This window comes from Osmia bicornis, chromosome 7, assembly GCF_907164935.1.
Source record: "Osmia bicornis bicornis chromosome 7, iOsmBic2.1, whole genome shotgun sequence".
In the NCBI taxonomy this organism is placed as follows: domain Eukaryota; kingdom Metazoa; phylum Arthropoda; class Insecta; order Hymenoptera; family Megachilidae; genus Osmia; species Osmia bicornis.
In genome coordinates this window covers 3008651-3030655 of record NC_060222.1, presented here as the reverse complement: position 1 = coordinate 3030655, position 22005 = coordinate 3008651, and the positions used below count along the sequence as shown (strand labels likewise).

Sequence of the window (22005 nt, the reverse complement as noted above, 5' to 3'; positions counted from 1 at the left end):
CTCGACTCTGGCTGGAATAAAAATTCATTAGAAGAATAATTAGATATAGAGACAAATTTATTATTTCAATTTGGCATTCATGTCTATGGTTTCTATGATACAATTCGACAGTAATTTCATTCGTACAATCGTAATCTTCTTGAAATTTCAATTACGCTAATTAACCAGAAAACACGGTTGTATTTTTCGACAAAAGTACTCGTCCAACAGGAGCATATATTCAGAGATAGTTAACTAACTTCTAAAAGATTATATTAGAAGATTTTAAAGAAAGATTTATATACAAGGTGTACGAAACGTATTGAATTAACGGTCGAACGACATTCGATTTGCATCTATTTGATCTGAATCTATGTATTGAGTAATTGTTGTGCATACGAGAAATCTGGTATATGAGTAATCGAATGTTAATTCATGCATTTATGCCGAACGAATTCGTTGATACGGGATAAATCGACACACCCAAACTTCCATACACACTCCACTGTATTCGAGTTTCTCTTTCACCATTTTAGTTCTTGTTTTATGTACTATGATTTGAATCATTTTGCTATGGCGAGTTTAATTCACTATAAAACCGAGGGCATTCGTTGATAATCATAGGAATAAATTAGAACTGGAAAATTTAATAACCTGAAATGAATATTTATCAGGGTACTTTAATTGCAAATAAAATATTAGATTGCCATCTAAGTTTGCAATTACATTTTATTTCGTAATGCAAATTGTCTATTAAAATTCAAAAATAATCATTTTTAAACAAAGTTGGCATTATTAGAATTAATTCTTTTTTTCAATTACCTGTAGCATCATTTTATAATCTCTTGAAGCGCCCACGTGTGAACGAGAGGTGGTCTTTTGCGAATCGCAATGAAATAAAGAATTAGGACAAATTTCACTGGTTTCAGTACCGTTATTTCTTCGCGAACGATTTGCTATCGGAACAGTTCGTTGCACCTTTCGTTCGATATCGAAACGACCGCGTTATATTTCGATTTCTTTAGACCGTCCCGGTGTTGCAATCTGAAAAATTCTCGTCCACAGATAAATACCTTTCCCTCTTCTCTTCACACGTACAACGAGGTCCATTAACGGTCACCATAAACTTAAAGAATTCGGGCAAGGAAAAATTCTTTACAGGTTTGGTCCCATGTAAATGTACCTTTCCCTCATGCTGTAATTATTCTTTTTCTACCAAGTTTATTTAACGGTGGATGTTTTTGAACCGAATGTATTTTAGTGTGACAGAATATTTGAAAAGATTTTTAAATTCTATCGCGTATACAAAGTTCCAGAAAACTTTTAACGCTGCAGATATTACAATGATCGTTCAAACTTGTCGCTTAGAATTTACCAAGTCTCATAATTCACTGTCAGCCGGATATCCTTTTATTATACATCGTTGCACTCCTTTCAGCATCTGCTACAATCTATTAGAAAAGAAGTGTATGGGTCCATTCAAGATAGTGCTCGGTTTTCTTGAAAAGTGGATTCATCCATCATCATCTTTGTTCCTTTAACCGAAAAGTTTTTATAGATTGAAAATCGGTAGAAATTTGCAGATTTTTCATTTCTTTTTTCATACGTAATAGGATACGACGCATACGGTGCGTCGGCATTAGAATAGAACACGGTAGCATATGACGCATACGGTGCGTCGGCATTAGAATAGAACGCACAAGGTGCGTCAATATCATAGCAGCGGGCCTCAACATACGACGTCGATTTTAAATTGATCAAATTGTATCACGTTCACTACCATTCACCACATGTAATTCCTGCGTTACACATATGTACCGAATTACATCGATCCCTAATATACATACCTACTTTCACAGACCGTTAACTCGATAAATCACACCCACTCTGAAATCGCCTGTTATCCGGCGCATTTGTCAAGATACAGAAACGAATACGGTGCGTATTATCGAAATGAAAGTGCAATGAAATATCGTGGCCGGTGCATAAACACCGTAAACGCATACCCGACGTTTCAAAGCTGCAAACTTTTCTCCAGACTTCGTTTGCATTCGAATCCCGTTTGATCGGAACATGCAATCCAGGTGCAATGTTGTCGGACGAGCCCGCAATTCCAGCGAGGATTTCGTAAAATATCGTTCCTCTAGAAGCTGCCCTGTCTCCGCGGAGAATAGTTAATTTTCGCGTTCTAGAAACGTGTTCTAATGTAATTCTAACGCACCATATGCACCTGGAAAGATTCCGTTCATAGCGGGAACTGAGGCTTTAGAAGGAAAGTTAGAAATATTATTAGAAGCATATTCTGGAAACAGGTAAAACAAACAACGTTTCGCTCATTAATTCTGTAATTACTATTTTCCTGTTTCTGTTTTTCCTAATAATTGCATCAGCATTTATATATCATTCATGGAGAATTACGACCACGAGCTTTGGGTAAAAGAAAAAAGAACGAAGATTCGCTGACCCATTTCACCATCCCCTTTTGCTTTTATTCAAAACCTGTATCGCATGCAATCATCTTGACCGATTTTTCGCATAACAGACTCGAATGGTCAATCATGATTACGCAAGACATGGAATCATTCGCCAAGAAGCGTGTACTGAAAAATTACAAGACGGTTTAATTCGTCGTGTGTCTTTTTTTTCATCTCCTCGCTGTTCTTTCGAAATTCGGTGATTAAATCTTTTTCTCGTTAAGAAAGTAACGCAGCGGGTTAGAAATTTTGGAATAAAAATAGCAAGATTACCGAAGCAGTTAAATCGTTTCTTCAACATAGATACGATTTGATTGGCGCGAATTGCGAGGCTGAATTTTCTTCGCGATTTCACTTTCGCTATCGTGGCATAATCGCGCGTGTTACGAATCGTAAAAAATCCTGGGGTCATCCGTGGACTTTAATGACGTCGCGGATAGAGTCGTAAGAACTGTGAAATGGAGGTAACGTTATAGGAATCATTTCTATTCCATCAACGTATGGGATAGAGAAATTTTAATGGGTTATTGGCCGGTTTGTTTTAATTAGTATCCACTTGGTACTCGTTATTCAGTACTTGGAATTTGGTATTTGTCATCAATATCCAGTGTTCGATCTTTCTGTTAATTAATTCCCGGTATTAAATTTGGAACCCAGCATTCGGTATCCAAAATTGTACTCAATTTTGAAAGTCACTTTATTCCTCGACAATCTCAAATAAAGATTCATTCTTCTGGAAGAATTTCAATTACCTACATTCACTTACGTCCGTACGGAATGTTAGCGAGTTCGTCACGGCGCGGCGGTATCCGTGAAGAAACAGGCTTGAGAGTTAATTAACACGCAACGAAATCTCTTCAACTCGGCGAGCGTAAAAAACGAAAGAAAACACCGGAAAGGGAGTGGAAAGAAAAGACTCGGCTACGTTATGTTTTCCTTCATCATTTAAATATTCGAAAGTCACGAACAATAGAGGCGCTAAAATCTTTTCATCGAACGTTTAACACGTCTCGTTCGGTTCGCTGGAATTCGACACCGCTTTTATGTTCTCTTCAACAAATCGTTCGATCATGAAAACGATCGTCTAACAACGAACAGGCGTGATGAATTAAGGGTTCGAGGAAGAAATCCATTTTCGAAATGCTGTCGAACAGATGTATTAAATTTATTTTAACAAAAGTATTTGCAATTTTCTTCGATGCTCTCCAAATTGAGAATTTTTGTTCCCGATTGATGATGGCTTCCATTTAAAATCTCCTCAGGAATTTTTCATAGTCGCCCCTCATTTTCTTTGATCTTGTCTGTTCAAATTCGTCAACGCCGTGTTTTGGCTACCCGGTACCGAACTCCTCGCCGATCGTACGTCGAATATCTTCTTCAACGATCGAGGGAATTGACTGTTCAGACCGGCGTAGATGATGGGGTTGTAGCAGATGGAGGATTTGGCTAATAATGCTGGAAGCACTGCTACAGATGCTGATGGTTTTGCCTGCGAAAAATGAAATTTAATTTTTTAATTTTCTTTCAATTTAACACCTTGATCACTTATCGATGACCCAAGTTACCAATTTAATATTCAAAACATATAGAACGCGTTAATAAGCAAGCATGATAATTTCGTGACGTTGGAAAAAAAAATGAAAAACCTAGCCATTTTTCTTTTCTAGTATTAGTTACAGGATGAAGTTTAACCATGATCGTCATGGCGTTGCTTGCGATAATGATACCCTCTGCTAACGGGAAATTAGAAGAATACTTTCACTGCGCATGCATAAGATTAAACTGTTTATAATGCAGAAAGCATTCATGAAAGGGGTTCGCGTACGTTTTGCGTGCAACAATGTTTATACAGGGTGTCCTAGATGCAACTTTATTCCTGAATACAAGTATTCTGAGATGTTTAATTAACAGAATAAATGAATTGTCATTTGAATTATACCAAATTCTCAAAACGTTCAGAGTTATACCTTCTCATCATTCAATGTAACAAACTGAATTGTTTGGAATCGTTTTCACTGATCGAAAGATGAAAGTATTTTCCTTTTTAATAATTTAAATACCATGTTATTGCTGTCGTCTCTCATTTGAACGTCACATTTTGCCTCATAACGCGTCAGCGTAATTACGAGGTGGTTGCACGCGACGCGTCGAACCATGTCCCGTGTTCTCGCTTCGTTTCGCCGGGAAATCGCGTTAAAATATGAAACATAAATCCATGTACTTACGTCGAAATATTGTGCGGCGAGTGCCAAAGCCGCGTACGGCGACCAAGCGACTAGGAAAGCCGTTATCATTAATGCAACCATTTTCGTAATCTTCGCCTCCCTTCTTCCGCTAGCGCCTGAAATTGTAAAATGAAACGTGCCGTGGAAATTCATGGATTTAGAAAGGAAAAAGAAAATGGAATTTTGATCATTGATTGCAAATCATTTTGACGCCTTTGTTGGAATTTTGAAATAATTGGTAAATAGACTTTGTTAAAAATAAACAAGAGAAATCTATGATATCTAGAGGGATATGAAAATTTTCATGAAAGAAGAATTATTTTTCCCATTTCATTAAAAAAAAAAAATTTAACACATGTTACCTGATCTTTTCCTCACTTTTCTCAAAGTTAACACAATAGACGTATAGCTGGTCGTGATCACAATTACAGGAATCAGAAGGCCGAATATGAAAATGAAACCTATGTAACTATCGCTTTTCGTATCTGGATCATGAATTTCCCAGGAGACGCTGCAGGATACGTTTCCGGCTTCGGGACCGTAGCTTCCCCAGCCGAAAAGGGGTGGTACAGAGAGGCATAGCGCGTAGACCCAAACGAAGAAACCTAATATCATAGCGTACCTGTTAAAAACAGAGAATTAAGAAGAGAGAGGAAAAATAAAAAAGAAAATCACTCTAAGAAGGATCAATAATATTTACTTTCCTTCGGTCAGAAATGGGTCGCTAAACATTTTAATTGTGAAAAAATTACAGCCACCTGCAGCTGTACTTTATGAAACATCATTTGCGGTTAACAGGCAAACTTTACGCGGCTCAGAGCAATTTTATTTGCGGCTGTGGGTAGAATTATCGTGATTTGCGGTTTGAGATTTATTTCTCTGCTTTGTTACAAGGTGGAAAATACATTCTCCTACGTAATATTTATCCTGACATTAAAACAAAAAAAAATAGAAACACTCGGCCAAATTTTCATAGGATTCATAAATAATCTTTTATAATTTTATGGTAAACTTGTGACATTTTGCATCGGGAATTATTATAGGGGATGAAGGATCAAGTGTTACGATCCATTTCTTTCATAATTTTTTCACGCACGTGTGGCTGCCAGCGAAAATTTTTGGAGCGGAACACCTGTTCGTTCCACGTTTCAGGTGACCGATCGGTGATCCTCATCTTTTACTTTTTCTTTCTCGAGGGGACAGTTCATATAAAAAGTAAGTTGAACATTTCTTACCTTATAGACAAGGCATTCACAGGTTTGGCGACCAGCAACCACCTTTCCACAGCCATTACGGTTAAATTTCCGATACTCGCGAATCCCAGGGTGGACATAAACCAGGCGTACCTTTGAATTAATAAAAATATGAAAAATTAGTTTCCTTTCACGCGGCGTTCAGTAAAATTGCGCCATGTATTTTTATAGTTTCTAATTTAAACTTTTCATTTCCTACCTTACGAAATTAACGTAACATTAATTCAAATATTAATTACCACGTTGAAGCAATCGAAAGTCTGGTGAAATAGTTTTTCATTGATTTAATAACCACGGAAACGAAAAATGGAAAAATACATAGTGGTGATACCCAGTGGAAAGTCTCGCGGGAAATCATGTTGTTCCCGTTTCAAAGCGATACGCCGGAGATTAATTGAAAATTAAAGTTCAATAAAACGCTATTCTTTGATATTTAGTTTAACTTCAAATCTTCACTTCTTCGTCTAGTAAAGTGTGTTTTCTTGGTACTCGGTACTTGAAATTCAGTATATTAATTATTAGTAATTGACCAAACAAAAAAAGAAGAGGAATAAAAAAGAGCAGAATAACAGTGGTGAAAATGGGTTGGTGCAGTGTAAGATAAATTAATTGAACGGGAGAAAATGGCGTGCGATTGAATTTGATTGGAAAAAATAATGAAAAGGGGGACAAAGAGAGGTTCGATAAAAGAGAAAAAATTGAGGGAGATAGAAAGACACTGATTGATAATGAAAAATACAAACAGACTGGTCAGTCTAATTAAAAAGAAATTAGTGAAGCAGAAGAATGACAAATTGGTACAGAGAAAGGTACACTAACTGATCGGCACTAAAAACAGTGTTTGCAAAAAGATCGAGATAAATTAATTCTCGGAAGTAAAGAAAGATCGTAGAATAGTAGAAATTTTATATCAAAAGAAACACTTGTACAGAGTACTTGAAAAAGAAATAATAATCAATGGAATAAATTCTTTGAAGCAACACGGGAAAGTGAATTGTTTAGTATAATATTAGTTTAATAAATAATAAGTTATACCAGAGACACACTTTGTAGCCCCAGTACCACCCTCCAGTGATCGCTGATACCATGGCGACTGGATTTCCAAGAGATGCTACCAAAAAATCTCCTACCTAAAAAGAATTATTATTAAATCATTCTGTTTTCACATTCTAAGAAACTCAGTGGAAAATTCTAATGTAAAAAAAATGATATTATTTTTTTACTAAATTTAGAAAGGCTTTAATGAACGATTTTGCAAATTACTCTGGTTCGATATCGCATAGCAAACAGTAATTAAACGCAACGAAAGTGCTTAGTTTGTAATTGCTTTCTCATTTGTAATTTTACTGAAAGTTAGCGTTCTTTCTTCCGGTACGTTGCTAAGTTTTTTTCGATACTTTAAGCGATAAATAAATGTACCATATTTGTAGGTGTTCCGAGTACAATGCGTGAAATCTGGTGAGCAAATTGCAACGTGGAGAGGACTTGAATTATTAAAATTAAACCAAGATTTGGGTCGGCTCCTTGTTTAATGGGGAACTTAACTTGACCCATTTGAAACGTTGCAATTAAACCTAAATCTAATTACTTCAAGCATCATTTCGTTAAACGAAAATTTAACCCAAAGATCGAGACAAATTACAATTTGTACATAGGACGCATCGGGTGCGTCAGCATTTAATAGCGTAAGACACACAAGGTGTGTCATCATTAAATCTTAAGCGCAATAAAGAATTACATATCTTTATATGTAAATAGCACACGGAATGCAACCTAATGGCTTATCACGTGTGAATTATCCAATTACATTCGTGAACCTTAACATTTTCCATGGTTATTACAAAATCGAAATTCCACGTATCGCATGTGATTCCCATTCCACGAAGACGATAGATAAAATTAAATTGCAATAGGTTTATTAGACGCTTTCACAATACCTTAGAAAATTCCATGAAACTTCAGCCATAGTTCAACTACATTATTTTAAATTAATTTCATTTAAAAAATACAACACTTACAATAAGATTAACGAGGATAACGTTCACGGGTGTCCAGAGGACCTGTGCATCCTTGACGATCACCAGTCCCACCAGAAGGTTCATGGTAAAACCGAAGAAGCCGATGAAACCAAGACCAACCGCGGCACCCACGTACACCACAGGACTGATCTGTTCCTCGATGCTATCTTTCAACACCACGGTACTACGATTCAAAGACATTGTTTTTTTTCTGATAAATAGTATGCTAAACACCCTTCAAAAACAAAAAACCACCACGTGGCGAAGCGAGACTTTTCTCTCCACGTGGCAAAGATACGAAAAGTTGACCGCGTGCATCAATCAAAACCAGTGGCGAAGTTTCAAAGTCTACCTACCCTTATATAACCCGGCTGACACTACCCTCTCTCTTCTGGCTGTACCTAGTCTCTAGCGTGGCAGGGTACACCAACCCTCTTGGCAAGCGGAAAAACAGCATGCGCGAGATCCTCCTGAACCGTTTAACTCCAAGGTGGATGTACGTCATCCTCCCTGATGATCAGGAGATGATCCAGTTAGGGACCTGTTCCCTTTTATGATCCTATTTTTTAACGTCGATGAATTAAATTTCTGGGTGATGATCTTTTCTGTGGGGGAAAATTAGGGTAGTGGAATGGGGTAAAATTAGATTGCAATAGAAGAAATATGGGATTTTTATAATAGATCATATGGTCTATGATTTCTTCTAATAAATTGAATTTCTTTTTACTTTTCTATTCACCATACCTTATCGATTCGATCCAGTCGTTAGTTAGGCAAAAAGGAGAAGTTTTCTAAATCCTATTAATGGTTCAAAGGATCATACTCATTACTCGTGGATTAAAGGATAACTGTGCAACAAAGCAAATACAATTGGTTCTTTTTTTGTAGATCAAAATGTTACGTTACTCAGTGATAGGGATAAAAAATTTGCGACATACGTAACGATTTTCTTCTATGGGGGTTCATGAGGGTTCGAAAATAAATAAATGCAATTTTTTAATTTTGTAAACAACAGCCATCTTTTATTCAGCATATTCGTTAATAGAGAAGAGTTTTGTATTAGCAATTTTTATGTACTTAAATTATAATTTACAATATAAAATATCTTTAGAGCTATCTCGTATGGATTTACATATCTTCTGTGTCACTGTCTGAATCTTCGGCCATTGCCTGCTTGGCTTTTGCTTCGGCATCGGCCTTTATATCCGCTGGTACACATTCGTGCCTTCCATTTGTATGCTTGCCTACCCAGCTCATTTCAAGTTTAAATTGTTTATCTTTTAATTCGTCGTGAACGAGGTAGATGATACGTGCCGCTTCTTTGACTAAATCATTGCAGGTCATGTCTGATAGCTTCAACTTTTCGATTTCTGTCTTGGCTGACTGTTTTGCTTTGCCTGTAGATCAATATGTTAAAAGATTTATTTAAACATGTTAAAAGTGCTATAAAATTCGATTATAGAGTCCATACTTACCAACAGCACAACCATAGTATCCATATGATACTGCAGAAGGATCTATCATGTACATGGTAGGCCCATCGTGCTCATAAGCACCAATAATTACAGAACAGCCATAAGGCCTTACTGCTGAATATAAAGTGTACGCGTGCATGTACATGGAGACCCTTTCATTCAAATACTTCAAGGGAATACCAACTCCATACTGAGACTTATAACTGGATGCTTCGTTTCTTGCAATCTCTACAATCTGTCTTGCATCAGAAATCAAACCAGAAACAGCCATGCCAACGTGCTGATCTATGTTGAATATTCTTTTATTGGTGCCAGGCTCATAGAGCTTTGATGTAACTATCTTTTCAACTGCAAATACAATGCCATCCTTTCCTCGTAATCCTATGACTGTTCTGTAAGTGAAATTGGAATATGAACAGGAGAGGTTAAGTAACAACGCTTGAACAATATTTTAAAGGAAAACTTTAAATAAAATTAATTCAATATTCACCCTCCGTTTTCGACAGCTTTCTGAGCGTATTCAACTTGAAACACCCGTCCGTCCGGTGAAAATTGAGAGGCAGACAAGTCATACTGAAATTCAAAGGAGGTTAGATTCTTATTATTGCTCACAGTTACTTCTGTAACATGTATTTTTCGATAATACTGTAGGTACTTACCCCTGTACCTATGGAACTCATAATTCACTCGTTAAAATATAAATACTGACGTATTTATTGTAAGAAAAATTGTTTATATGCGTCAACGGCGTGAATAGGCGAAAATCAAAACTAGATCGTCAGCGCCGCTTGCATTCTCAGTTTAGGTTTGGTATTTAACATCGATCTGACCTCTGACGGCGATTCGGGAAAGTTTAGTTAGTTTTTAAACAAGTTTCGACGTGAGTGCGTAGTTTCTTTTTCACGTAATATAACAAGATAATGTTCAAAATGACAGGTATAATATTCACTAGCTAAAAACGTTCCATTACAGCTGATAAACTGATTAGTTCTAAAACTAATTTACATTATATTTTTACAGTAACCTAATTTTTTGGATAACGCCAACATGGACTTGAATCTTCATCGGATGCTGGTTTTCGACAAAGGAATGGAAGGAGATAAGGTAAGTGGTTTTATGATATAAGAATTTCATTGCATGTTACTTAAATATTATATATATAAACAAATAGTAGTACATATTGCGTGGTGTACGTATAGTATGTACAAAGTGTGTGTTTAAATTGAATGCATCTGAAGTACACAAGTAACAATAATTCGTAATTTATAATATATTTCTTACGATGATGTTCGTTCTTCTCTTAAAAAGTTCTTGATATTTTCCTTTTTGCAAGTGTACTCGGGTGGGCAATTATTTTTATTGCCATACTCGATGGCCTTCCGGAAGTCCGCCATTGTCTCTTCGTATTTCCCTTCGATGGGCGGTCCTCTGTTGAAATATTACATTTAATAATTTAAAAAATTTACCTTTATTATTTTTGTATTAATATCGATATTTACTGAGGCAACAATTTCATCGTTTCGAGAATCATTTCTGCAGCTTCCAAATATTCTTTAGCAACCCGTGGTTCTTCGCAAGCTGCTCTATACAAACACTTGTCCCCAATTAAATATCCTAAAGCTAGAGCGACCTCTCCTTCAGATACCACGTTTTCTGCAAAATTTTTTCATTACTATCTAATCCCACTCAGAGTAAAAGTTTAGTTTGCATGGATAATTAGTAGAAAACCTTGTTCTAATTCTCGTCCTTTGTAACCATGGTGTCCCAAGTATCCTGCACTAAATACCACTGCTTTTAGTACTAATAAGAGCAACAAATTCGATAAGTTGAGATTCAACACCTGTAAAATAAAAAAATATACAGGCTGTCTTTAATTTTCTTTTATAATATTAATAATTATAATTTACTTACCTGACTACTGGTCGATGATCTTTGAACCAGTTCTTTTGCAATCTCCATCAACATAGAACCACCATGTTTCTTGTTCGTTTCTTTATTAAACTCACGATTGTCATTCGCGTTTCTTGCCTGAACCCCGTAACTCACTAATACCACGACGATCAACAATTTCATCCTCAACATTTTTTCCCAATTATATTGAAAACCTTCTTACTCGAAAGATAGTTTAAACAAATAAACGAGCGGAGAAGTAGTGTGTTTTCTCAATGAAAGAACGTAGAGTAAGGCCGTAGCCGATGAGAGACGGTGATTTTTATAAGGCTACGTTTTGCCTTGCCAGCAAACCGTAAAGCCAGCTACTTTTTACCCGTGTGCATCAAACCGAGAATGGTCAATGTCTCCTTTCTTTTCTTCTATTGTAATGTCGCACGATTGTTAATAACATTTATTAACCGGTGCCCGATGCTCCGTCGCACTTTCTTTCCTCGTTGACGGAAATAAGCGGTGAAAGCACGTGAACTTTTACTTGATCCGAGAATCAGAAATGTTAAAAACCTTAGTGATAATAAATTTTGGTTAAAAATATCTGGTAATTAGATTTTAATTAGAGTTTCAATTCGACGTTTTGTAATAATTGATGCTTGCAATCTTAATAGCAAATTTTGATAATGTTTTAGTTCTTTTTTTAAAATACTACTTTAATTTATCAAATCATTTTTGTACAATTTACAAAATTAATTCAGCTATTAGTTTTTCATCGCACATAGAACGGAAATGTAACCCATGGAGGTTTTTAAAATCTGCAAATTCATTTATATGTCATCGAAATGATAATGATATTGATTAATGATCGTTTACCTGAAAATAGAGTTCCAAAGTGAAGGAGCAAAATCTTCCTGCGGTGATTTGCAATGGCGTTTTTGCTCTACATATGATTAATATAAGTAGTTTTGTATTTTTCGCTGATAAATTGTACCATTCGGAATCGTACACCGCGTTGGCTATTTCAAGACCCTTTGAAAAATATCCAATTATTTGTACGATTTTTTAAATAACGCGAAAATAATACAAAATCGAACCTCGGCTGTTAGTCTTTCACCCACGTAACAATATAAATACAGATGCAACATCACATAAATTACATAGATTATCAGGAAACTAATTTGAAGGATCAAGTATTCCTCTACTTCAACGCCGAATGACTATAAATATAATTACATCGATCTTTCAATTTTCTTGAAAAAATATATAAATGAATTGTCTTTTCTTTTTACCATGATAGCTTGGAAACATTGGAAACACAATTGAACGGTGCAACCGAGCATCTGAACTAGAAGCATCATGTTGAAACAATTTTCTACTTGCCCCGCGAATCTTCGAGAAAATTTAATATTATAATAATTTCTATCCTGAATAATTAATAATAAAATACGAACCTGTTCAAGTACTGGTGTTTGCGAACAATTTTCCCCAAGTTGGCTTGAAAATCTTTTTCACTCTGCACCGAGAGTTTTTTAATCTCTTCTTTCAAATTCGACAATTGTCCACAAATATGCAAAATCAGCATAGCGACGAAAGTATCCACACAGGTGTAAGTGATCGCTGCATACATAGTACCCAAGAATTGAGCGAACATAGTCAGTTGATAATTTGGGGTGGAATCGACGTCGTAAGGGAAATAGGCACGGAAGAACAATTTGTTTTCGGTGTATTTCATGGAGTACATTCGTAGAACACCATAGGCTATGGCTACGGTATTGCACATTATGGTACTCCTCATGATGATCGTTCTGCTGATTTTCCCGATTTTCTTCATTGATTCATACTCATTTTTTAACACAGGTGTGCTCCAGTCTTTGGCCATGCATTCTAGCAGAGATTTCAATGCTTGCAAACGAAGTAATCGTTAAAATTTTTCTATAAAAATGATTATTGTCAGGGTATATAATATTTACATTTTCCATTGGTCCAAAAAGCGATCGTTTTCAAAAGGGATATCGTGATAGTGATGTTTCCCATCGATAAATTTTCCACCACCAAATCCATATCGCCCCAAATTAGCGTGAGATTAATTGTTTGCGGGATGGTAATGAAGCACAGCATCATTAAAACTGCTATTAATACCAGATAACTCGATGGTCGGTTCCATTTTCTCTCCTCTGGCCAGATACCAATAAATTTCATCGTGTACTGATTCCAACTGTACACATATTTTAAATCTAATATGCAAAATAGTAAAATTTAGTCAAAATTAATTTTAATAATTCTTATTTATTAACACGGAAATCTATGATAGCTTCTCTTTTATATTTAATAGAGATTATTTATAAAGTTAAAAATTACCTGACTGAACATCCATTGAGGCCATCACAATGGTCTCCTTCCGTAAATCGAATAGTCTATTATCTTCTTCAAAAATATTCCCATATTCTTTTCTTCCGAACGCATGCTCCGTTCAAAATGTGCATTCGAGATCAATTATTCATCGATTGCATGTTCGATAAGTTCGAACGTGTTATTATAGCGAGGTCCATCATCGATATAGTCGTACGTAATTATTTATAGACTGATCGAGAATACGAGGTAGAAGAGAAACTTTGTTTTTTTTCGTCTACTTTCCTCAGACGAAGTGTGTTGCAATAAATATTTATTTGAAAACAAGGGTACATTTTGCAACTGACAGTTATCGAGTTAGGGTGTTACTCCAATTGTTGTGCAATATTTTGTTAAGTAAAAGAAAACTTGCGGAAAACGTTTAATGTATCCTGAGCTATGGAAGTGGAAATTCGGTGAACTTTCAACAATATCTAATATTACGTTGTGATACAACTACGGTAAATGTTTCTAAATGAATTTTTCACTGATTCGAAATATTTATTTTAACTCTTATCACTTCAACCGGCAGTAATGTTGCCAACGTTATATCATTCTGTAATATTCTTGGAGTGATACGGGTTAAAATATATTAGATGTTATCTATCATTTTTTTTATCCTATCGAAGTGGTTCAATCGCTGCTCGCCACTGTCAGCAGAACCGATAGATAGCCCATTGATGTTTTTAAAATCTGAAACGAAAAAATAGCTTGCAATCGAAATTACATTTATCAGGAAAGTTAAGTAAATCGAGATAATATTTACGGTACTGAATAATTCAATGGAAAAAGTGCTAAATTTCCCTGCTGTCAGGCAAAGGGGTCGATGAGATCTTTGCATGATAAATAAAAGACACTTAGATTCCGATGGAGCAACATTGAACCAGTTCGATTTGTATGCAGAATTGCTCATTTCTCTGTTCTGTAAATTGAATTTCATGGAATTCAATTTCATTTTCAATTCCAACGAAGGAATACATAAATACTTACTTGAACGAGAAGCTTCTCGCCTATGTAACAATAAATGTATATGTGCACAAGGATAAAAGGCACAGAGAGCATAAAGAACAGCATTTGTCCACTTAACAATCCACTCACATCCTTTAACACTACCTGTTCGCATTAATCTGATATTAATTTTTTGAATTTTATCTCTCTATGGGAAATCTGATTAAGTGGCTTACATTGAAGAGTATAAAACCTTGAAAACAGATTTCAATGGTGCAGAGCAACATTTGCATGAGTAATAACATGTTGAAGCATTCCTCGATCTTGGCAGCAGAACTTGAATTAAAATTTTCTATGATTATAGATTAAATTCTATAGAAATAAAAATTAAATTTTCCAACGTTGAAAATTATGTAAAATTCAGTAATAATAGTACAAATTATAATGTTGCATCATCAGGAATTTTGAATTTTTTATTTATTATCAATTTAAAAAATTACTTACTGGCTCAAATCTTCGTGTCTCTTCACAATCCAGGCCAACTCTTTTTGAATCTGTTTTGCATCTCTTCCACAATCTTCATCTCCCATTAATCTTTCCAATTTCATTTTCAAAATCTCAAATTGCCCACATATGTGAATCACCAACATACCAATAAAGCTATCGATACTAGTGTATGTAATCGCGGCTATATATCCAGTAATCGCTTGACCCAAGTTAGTGAAAATGCAAAATGATGTTCTTCGAATATCATAGGGAAAATATCCAGGAAAAATGGTCAAATGATCTGCTCTCTCTTCGTTTTTATCACAAGTGATGATTATAAAAGATCGAAGGCTGACGTACACTGTCTCCATCGTTAATGTTAATATCGAACTCCAAATTGATATAAATCTTCCAGGCATAGCATTATTTATCATCGCCTCTTTTTCTTCTTTCGTTTTTGGTGCAAGCCAGTCGTCGTAGAAGATTTTTATTATGTACCCGAAGGCTATGAAAATGAACGGGTGTAAAATTTTAGGTAAATATTCTTCTAATTAAACTAATTATAATTATACGTACTGTCTCTATGATACCAAGAGAACAGCAATTTCAACATCACATTTATACAGGGGATATTAACAATAGACAAATTTTCAGTCACCAGTTCCATGTCTCCCCATATGAAAAATAAATTGGCATTTTGAGGAACAGTTGCAAAAAGTATAGGAACCGATAGAGCTAGTAGAGTCTTGCAAGTATCCCGATGGCTTTTCTTAGCGTATGGATCCGGCCAGAGACCAATAATGTTCATGTTCCATTTATTCCATCCAAGAGCTAATTTCAAACCTGAGGAAATGGTAGAAGAATTAACTAATTTCAACCAGAAGATCAATCAATGGTGCCAAAAAATGCAGTTAAATTAAAAGATGGTACCTTGAATATTTTCCATTTGTTCTTTACTCACGCAAAACTGACGATCAAATGATTGGTGGAAATTGTTCTTCTTCGAAAGTTTGAAGGGAGGATTTAAAAAATTTAGAAACCATCCCTCTTCTGTGTGAAATTGTTTGAAAGTTAAGAAGGGACGTATGTAAAATGTAGAACAATTGTTTCCTTTTTTTTTCGTGTATCGATTTGAAGTCTTTAAGTTGATCGAGCATTGAGAACGCCTCTGTTTCGTTCATTGAATAATTGATTCTGGTTAGCGAATTACACGGGTCGTTGGGTAGTTCGTTTGCGTTCACGGGGGTGGATAAACTTTGCAACTTGTGTATTCGCAGTTGCCACTTCGTATCTACTTTTCCTTCAGCATTTGAAGAATAACAAGCGAATAGAAAACCACCCTTATTCTGTATTTTACGGTCAGTATATTTCAATAATATTTCTTGACAGTGAAGTGAAATAATTACTCTTTTGGTATTATTGCTGCTACGAGCAGCTATTGTATTTCGGAATATTTGGAGGATTATTATCTTGTTTTATCGATGTTGTAAAGGGTTCGAATCGAAGGTTAATCCTCGCGTTTTTGCCTTCTGGCTTTTACGACTCAACATTATTTATAAAATTATATTTGAAAACTTAATTTATGATGTTTCAAGGTGTAATTATTATATATAAAAATTACCTGACTGAACATCCATTGACGCCATCACAATAGCCTCCTCTCATTAATCAAATAATCTATTATCTTCTTCAAAAATATTCCAATATTCTTTTCTTCCGAACACATGCTCCGTTCAAAATGTGCGTTCGAGATCAATTATTCATCGATTGCAGGTTCGATAAGCTCAATCGTGTTATTATGGCGAGGTCCATCATCGATATAGTCGTACATAATTATTTATAGGGTAATTGACAATACGAGGTAGAAAAGCAACTTTGTTTTTTTTCGTCTACTTTCCTCAGACGAAGTGTGTTACAATGAATATTTATTTGAAAACAAGGGTACATTTTGCAGGTGTTAAGTAAAGGAAAATTTGCGGAAAACGTTTAATGTATCTTGAGTTATGGAAATGAATTTTCTACAATAACATTACAGTGTGATACAACTACGGTAAATGTTTCTAAATTAATTGAATATTAGTAATATTTTTCAGTGATTCGAAATATTCATTTTTACTCTTATTACTTTAACCGGCAGTAATGCTGCCAACGTTAAATCGCTTTGTAATATTCTTGAAGTGATAAGGGTTAAAATATTATTAGATGTTATATATCATTTTTTTACCCTAACGAAGCGGTTCAATCGCTGCTCGCCACTGTCAGCAGAACCGATAGATAGCCCATTGATGTTTTTAAAATCTGAAAGAAAAAAATTGCTTGCAATCGAAATTACATTTGTCAGGAAAGTTAAGTAAATCAAGGTAATATTTACGGTACTAAATAATTCAATGGAAAAAGTACTAAATTTCCCTGCTGTCAGGCAAAGGGGTCGATGAGATCTTTGCATGATGAATAAAAGACACTTAGATTCCGATGGAGGAACATTGAACCAGTTCGATTCGTATGCAGAATTGCTCATTTCTCTGTTCTGCAAATTGAATTTCATAAAAGTTAATTACATTTTCAATTTCAACGAAAGAATACATGAATGTACTTGCTTGAACGAGAAGCTTCTCGCCGATGTAACAATAAATGTATATGTGCACAAGGATAAAGAGCACAAATAGTATAAAGTACAGTATTTGTCCACCTACCACTCCACTGTCATTCTTTAACACTATCTGTTCGCATTAATCTGATATTAATCGTTGAAATTTTATCTCTCTATGGGAAATCTGGTTAAGTGGCTTACACTGAAGAATATAAAACCTTGAAAACAGAGTTGAGTGGTGCCGAGCAACATTTGCATGAGTAATAACATGTTAAAGCATTCCTCGATTTTGGCTGCTGATCTTGAATAACAATTTTCTATGATTATAGATTAAATTCTATAGAAATATGAAATTAAATTTTCCGACGATGTAAATTATTTAAAATTCAGTAATAATAGCACAAATTGAAGGATTTCTGAAATTTTAATTTATTATCAATTAAAAAGTTACTTACTGGTTCAATTCTTCGTGTCTCTTCACAATCCAGACCAACTCTTTTTGAATCTGTTCTGCATCTCTTCCACAACCTTCATCCCCCATTAATCTTTCCAATTTCGTTTTCAAAATCTCAAATTGCCCACATATGTGAATCACCAATATACCAATAAAAGTATCGATGCTAGTGTATGCAATCGTGGTTATATATGCAGCAATCGCTTGACCCACGTTAGTGAAAATGCATAATGATGTTTTTCGAATATCATAGGGAAAATATCCTGGATAAATGGCCAAATGATCTGCTCTCGTTTCGTTTTTATCACACGTGATGATTATAAAAGATCGAAGGCTGATGTTCATTGTCATCATTGTTCCTGTTAATATCGAACCCAAAATTGATATAAATCTTCCGACCTTAGCATTATTTATCATCGCCTCCCTTTCTTCCTTCGTTTTTGGAGCATTCCAGTCGTCGTAGGAACTTTTTATTATGGACTCGAAGGCTTTGAAAATGAACGAGTGTAAAATTTTGGGTAAACATTCTTCTAATGAAAGTAATTATAATTACACGTACTGTCTCTATGATACCAAGAGAACAGCATCTTCAACAACACATTTATACCGGGGATATTAGCTGAGCACAAATTTTCAGTCATCAGTTCCATGTCTCCCCATATGAAAAATAAATTGGCGGTTTGAGGACCCGTTCCAAAAAGTATTAGAAGCAATAGAACTATTACAGCCTTGCAAGTTTCCCAATGGCTTTTCTTAGAGTATGGTTCGGGCCAAAGACCAATAATGCTCATGTTCCATTTATTCCATCCAAAAGCGAATTTCAAATCTAACGAAATGATAAAAGAATTAACTAATTTCAGACACAAGATCAATCACTGGTGCCAAAAAAAGCAGTTAAATTAAAAGATGGTACCTTGATTATTTTCCATTTGTTCTTCACTCACGCAAAACTGACGATCAAATGATTGGTGGAAATTGTTCTTCTTCGAAAGTTTCAAGGGAGGATTTAAAAAATTTAGGAACCACCCCTCCTCAGTGTGAAATTGTTTGAAAGTTAAGAAGGGACGTATGTAAAATATAGAACGATTGTTTCCTTTTTTTTTCCTGTATCGATTTGAAATGAGTGTCTTCATTGAATAATTGATTGTGGTTAGCGAATTGCACGGGTCGTTTGGTAGTTCGTGTGCGTTCACGAGGGTGGATAAACTTTGCAACTTGTGTCATTCGCAGTTGCCAATTCGTATCTACTTTTACTTCAGCATTGAAGTATTTGAAGAATAACATAAGAATAGAAAACCACCCTTATTGTGTATTTTACGGTCAGTATATCTCAATAATATTTCTTGACAATGAAGTGAAATAATTACTCTTTTGGTATTATTGCTGCTACGAGCAACTATTGTGTTTCGGAATATTTGGAGGACTATTATCTTGTTTTATCGATGTTCTAAAGGGCTCGAATCGAAGGTTAATCCTCGCGGTTTTGCCTTCTGGTTTTTACGACCCAACAGTATTTATAAAGTTATATTTGAACACTTAATTTATAAAGTTACCTACAAATTTTCAAGGTATAATTATTATATAAAAATTACATGACTGAATATACATTGACGCCATCACAATAGCCTCCTCTCGTTAATCGAATAATCTATTATCTTCTTCAAAAATATTCCAAAATTCTTTTCTTCCGAACACATCCTCCGTTCAAAATGTGCATTCGAGATCAATTATTCATCGATTGCAGGTTCGATAAGCTCAATCGTGTTATTATGGCGAGGTCCATCATCGATATAGTCGTACATAATTATTTATAGGGTAATTGACAATACGAGGTAGAAGAGAAACTTTGTTTTTTTTTCGTCTACTTTCCTCAGACGAAGTGTGTTACAATGAATATTTATTTGAAACAAGGGTACATTTTGCAGGTGTTAAGTAAAGGAAAATTTGCGGAAAACGTTTAATGTATATTGAGTTATGGAAATGAATTTTCTACAATAACATTACGGTGTGATACAACTACGGTAAATGTTTCTAAATTAATTGAATATTAGTAATATTTTCCAGTGATTCGAAATATTCGTTTTAACTCTTATCACTTCAATTGGCAGTAATGCTGCCAACGATAAATCGCTTTGTAATATTCTTGAAGTGATAAGGGTTAAAATATTAATAGATGTTATATATAATTTTTTTACCCTAACAAAGTGGTTCAATCGCTGCTCGCCACTGTCAGTAGAACTGATAGATAGCCCATTGATGTTTTTAAAATCTGAAACGAAAAAATAGCTTGCAATCGAAATTACATTTGTCAGGAAAGTTAAGTAAATCAAGGTAATATTTACGGTACTAAATAATTCAATGGAAAAAGTACTAAATTTCCCTGCTGTCAGGCAAAGGGGTCGATGAGATCTTTGCATGATAAATAAAAGACACTTAGATTCCGATGGAGAAACATTGAACCAGTTCGATTCGTATGCAGAATTGCTCATTTCGCTGTTCTGCAAATTGAATTTCATGAAAGTTAATTTCATTTTCAATTTCAACGAAAGAATACATGAATGTACTTGCTTGAACGAGAAGCTTCTCGCCGATGTAACAATAAATGTATATGTGCACTAGGACAAAGAGCACAAATGTTATAAAGTATAGTATTTGTCCACTTAACAATCCACTGTCACTCTTTAACACTATCTGTTCGCATTAATCTGATATTAATTGGTTAAATTTCATCTCTCTATGGGAAATCTAGTTAAGTGACTTACACTAAAGACTATAAAACCTTGAAAACAGAGTTGAGTGGTGCCGAGCAACATTTGCGTGAGTAATAACATGTTAAAGCATTCCTCGATTTTGGCTGCTGATCTTGAATAACAATTTTCTATGATTATAGATTAAATTCTATAGAAATATGAAATTAAATTTTGCAGCGATATAAATTATGTAAAATTCAGTAATAATAGTACAAATTATAATGTTGCATCATTAGGAATTTTGAATTTTTTATTTATTATCAATTTAAAATATTACTTACTGGTTCAATTCTTCGTGTCTCTTCACAATCCAGACCAACTCTTTTTGAATCTGTTTTGCATCTCTTCCACAATCTTCATCTCCCATTAATCTTTCCAATTTCGTTTTCAAAATCTCAAATTGCCCACATATGTGAATCACCAATATACCAATAAAAGTATCGATACTAGTGTATGCAATCGTGCTTATATATGCAGCAATCGCTTGACCCACGTTAGTGGAAATGCGTAATGATGTTTTATGAAGATCATAGGGAAAATATCCAGGAAAAATGGCCAACTGATCTGATTTCGTTTCGTTTTTATCAGAAGTGTAGATTATAAAGGTTCGAAGGCTGATGCTCATCACCATCATTGTTGCTGTTAATATCGAACCCAAAACTGATATAAATCTTCCGATCTTAGCATTAATTATCATCGTCTCCCTTTCTTCCTCCGTTTTTGGAGCATTCCAGTCGTCGTAGAATCTTTTTATTATGGACTCGAAGGCTTTGAAAATGAACGAGTGTAAAATTTTGGGTAATCATTCTTCTAATGAAAGTAATTATAATTACACGTACTGTCTCTATGGTACGAAAAGAACAGCATCTTCAACAGCACATTTAAAGCGGGGATATTAGCTGAGCACAAATTTTCAATTATCAGTTCAATGTCTCCCCATATGAAAAATAAATTGGTGGTTTGAGGACCCGTTCCAAAAAGTATTACAAGGAATAGAACTATTGCAGCCTTGCAAGTTTCCAAATGGTGTGTCTTAGAGTATGGTTCGGGCCAAAGACCAACAATGCTCATGTTCCATTTA

At 34.9% G+C, this 22005-nt stretch overlaps 7 protein-coding genes across 8 annotated transcripts in view; 1 reads left to right on the top strand and 6 right to left on the bottom strand.

Moving 5' to 3' along the window:
- Positions 1 to 22005, top strand: part of LOC114872855 — an 83294-nt gene that overhangs the window by 38291 nt on the left and 22998 nt on the right. The window contains exons 1-2 of one of the 2 annotated variants that reach the window (XM_029180557.2): positions 10293 to 10360; positions 10445 to 10528. The gene's annotated coding sequence lies outside the window, so the exon portion shown is untranslated. Of the gene's footprint in view, positions 1 to 10292; positions 10361 to 10444; positions 10529 to 22005 lie in introns of those variants that run through there. The other variant, XM_046286347.1, reaches the window with a different exon arrangement.
- Positions 3712 to 8150, bottom strand: LOC114872874 (green-sensitive opsin-like). Its single transcript, XM_029180602.2, has 6 exons — positions 7950 to 8150; positions 6967 to 7061; positions 5914 to 6024; positions 5041 to 5300; positions 4679 to 4794; positions 3712 to 3942 (listed from the first exon to the last, which is right to left on the bottom strand). The coding sequence occupies exons 1-6, from the start codon at positions 8148 to 8150 to the stop codon at positions 3736 to 3738; spliced, it is 990 nt and encodes a 329-aa protein (XP_029036435.1). The 3' UTR covers positions 3712 to 3735.
- On the bottom strand, positions 8942 to 10217 carry LOC114872882 (proteasome subunit alpha type-3). Its single transcript, XM_029180614.2, has 4 exons — positions 10084 to 10217; positions 9915 to 9997; positions 9425 to 9816; positions 8942 to 9346 (listed from the first exon to the last, which is right to left on the bottom strand). Exons 1-4 carry the CDS (start codon positions 10102 to 10104, stop codon positions 9078 to 9080), a joined length of 765 nt encoding a protein of 254 aa, XP_029036447.1. The 5' UTR covers positions 10105 to 10217; the 3' UTR covers positions 8942 to 9077.
- Positions 10702 to 11506, bottom strand: LOC114873945. The gene is made up of 4 exons (XM_029182760.2): positions 11336 to 11506; positions 11153 to 11264; positions 10924 to 11077; positions 10702 to 10852 (listed from the first exon to the last, which is right to left on the bottom strand). The coding sequence occupies exons 1-4, from the start codon at positions 11504 to 11506 to the stop codon at positions 10702 to 10704; spliced, it is 588 nt and encodes a 195-aa protein (XP_029038593.1).
- Positions 12070 to 15547, bottom strand: LOC114873940 (odorant receptor 4-like). The gene is made up of 11 exons (XM_046286527.1): positions 15149 to 15547; positions 14881 to 14980; positions 14687 to 14809; positions 14463 to 14618; positions 14345 to 14389; positions 13279 to 13555; positions 12760 to 13210; positions 12598 to 12697; positions 12403 to 12525; positions 12182 to 12337; positions 12070 to 12123 (listed from the first exon to the last, which is right to left on the bottom strand). Exons 1-11 carry the CDS (start codon positions 15499 to 15501, stop codon positions 12070 to 12072), a joined length of 1938 nt encoding a protein of 645 aa, XP_046142483.1. The 5' UTR covers positions 15502 to 15547.
- On the bottom strand, positions 17369 to 19103 carry LOC114873930 (odorant receptor 9a-like). Its single transcript, XM_029182736.2, has 7 exons — positions 19088 to 19103; positions 18734 to 19000; positions 18176 to 18662; positions 17922 to 18021; positions 17728 to 17850; positions 17502 to 17657; positions 17369 to 17428 (listed from the first exon to the last, which is right to left on the bottom strand). The coding sequence occupies exons 1-7, from the start codon at positions 19101 to 19103 to the stop codon at positions 17369 to 17371; spliced, it is 1209 nt and encodes a 402-aa protein (XP_029038569.1).
- Positions 20384 to 21995, bottom strand: LOC114873922. Its single transcript, XM_029182727.2, has 5 exons — positions 21764 to 21995; positions 21206 to 21692; positions 20937 to 21036; positions 20517 to 20672; positions 20384 to 20443 (listed from the first exon to the last, which is right to left on the bottom strand). Exons 1-5 carry the CDS (start codon positions 21993 to 21995, stop codon positions 20384 to 20386), a joined length of 1035 nt encoding a protein of 344 aa, XP_029038560.2.

Excerpts from the sequence above, each read along its gene's own strand:
- LOC114873922 (XM_029182727.2), bottom strand. The coding sequence starts at position 21,995 with ATGAGCATTGTTGGTCTTTGGCCCGAACCATACTCTAAGACACACCAT. Across the intron at positions 21,693-21,763 it reads CTTTTCGTACCATAGAGACA|CCTTCGAGTCCATAATAAAA; the intron begins GTACGTGTAATT and ends TCATTTTCAAAG. Across the intron at positions 21,037-21,205 it reads AGACACGAAGAATTGAACCA|ATCAGCAGCCAAAATCGAGG; the intron begins GTAAGTAATATT and ends TTGTTATTCAAG.
- LOC114873930 (XM_029182736.2), bottom strand. Across the intron at positions 18,663-18,733 it reads CTCTTGGTATCATAGAGACA|CCTTCGAGTCCATAATAAAA; the intron begins GTACGTGTAATT and ends TCATTTTCAAAG. Across the intron at positions 18,022-18,175 it reads AGACACGAAGAATTGAACCA|ATCAGCAGCCAAAATCGAGG; the intron begins GTAAGTAACTTT and ends TTGTTATTCAAG.
- LOC114872874 (XM_029180602.2), bottom strand. The coding sequence starts at position 8,150 with ATGTCTTTGAATCGTAGTACCGTGGTGTTGAAAGATAGCATCGAGGAA. Across the intron at positions 4,795-5,040 it reads AAAAGTGAGGAAAAGATCAG|GCGCTAGCGGAAGAAGGGAG; the intron begins GTAACATGTGTT and ends TTACAATTTCAG. Across the intron at positions 3,943-4,678 it reads TCGCCGCACAATATTTCGAC|GCAAAACCATCAGCATCTGT; the intron begins GTAAGTACATGG and ends CATTTTTCGCAG.
- LOC114873945 (XM_029182760.2), bottom strand. The coding sequence starts at position 11,506 with ATGTTGAGGATGAAATTGTTGATCGTCGTGGTATTAGTGAGTTACGGG. Across the intron at positions 11,265-11,335 it reads GATCATCGACCAGTAGTCAG|GTGTTGAATCTCAACTTATC; the intron begins GTAAGTAAATTA and ends TTTATTTTACAG. Across the intron at positions 11,078-11,152 it reads AGGACGAGAATTAGAACAAG|AAAACGTGGTATCTGAAGGA; the intron begins GTTTTCTACTAA and ends AAAATTTTGCAG.
- LOC114873940 (XM_046286527.1), bottom strand. The coding sequence starts at position 15,501 with ATGGAGACAGTGTACGTCAGCCTTCGATCTTTTATAATCATCACTTGT. Across the intron at positions 14,810-14,880 it reads AAGGTTTTATACTCTTCAAT|GTAGTGTTAAAGGATGTGAG; the intron begins GTAAGCCACTTA and ends TAATGCGAACAG. Across the intron at positions 12,526-12,597 it reads AATGTTTCCAAGCTATCATG|TCATTCGGCGTTGAAGTAGA; the intron begins GTAAAAAGAAAA and ends TTATATTTATAG.
- LOC114872882 (XM_029180614.2), bottom strand. The coding sequence starts at position 10,104 with ATGAGTTCCATAGGTACAGGG. Across the intron at positions 9,998-10,083 it reads TGAGTTCCATAGGTACAGGG|TATGACTTGTCTGCCTCTCA; the intron begins GTAAGTACCTAC and ends TTTGAATTTCAG. Across the intron at positions 9,347-9,424 it reads ATACTATGGTTGTGCTGTTG|GCAAAGCAAAACAGTCAGCC; the intron begins GTAAGTATGGAC and ends ATTGATCTACAG.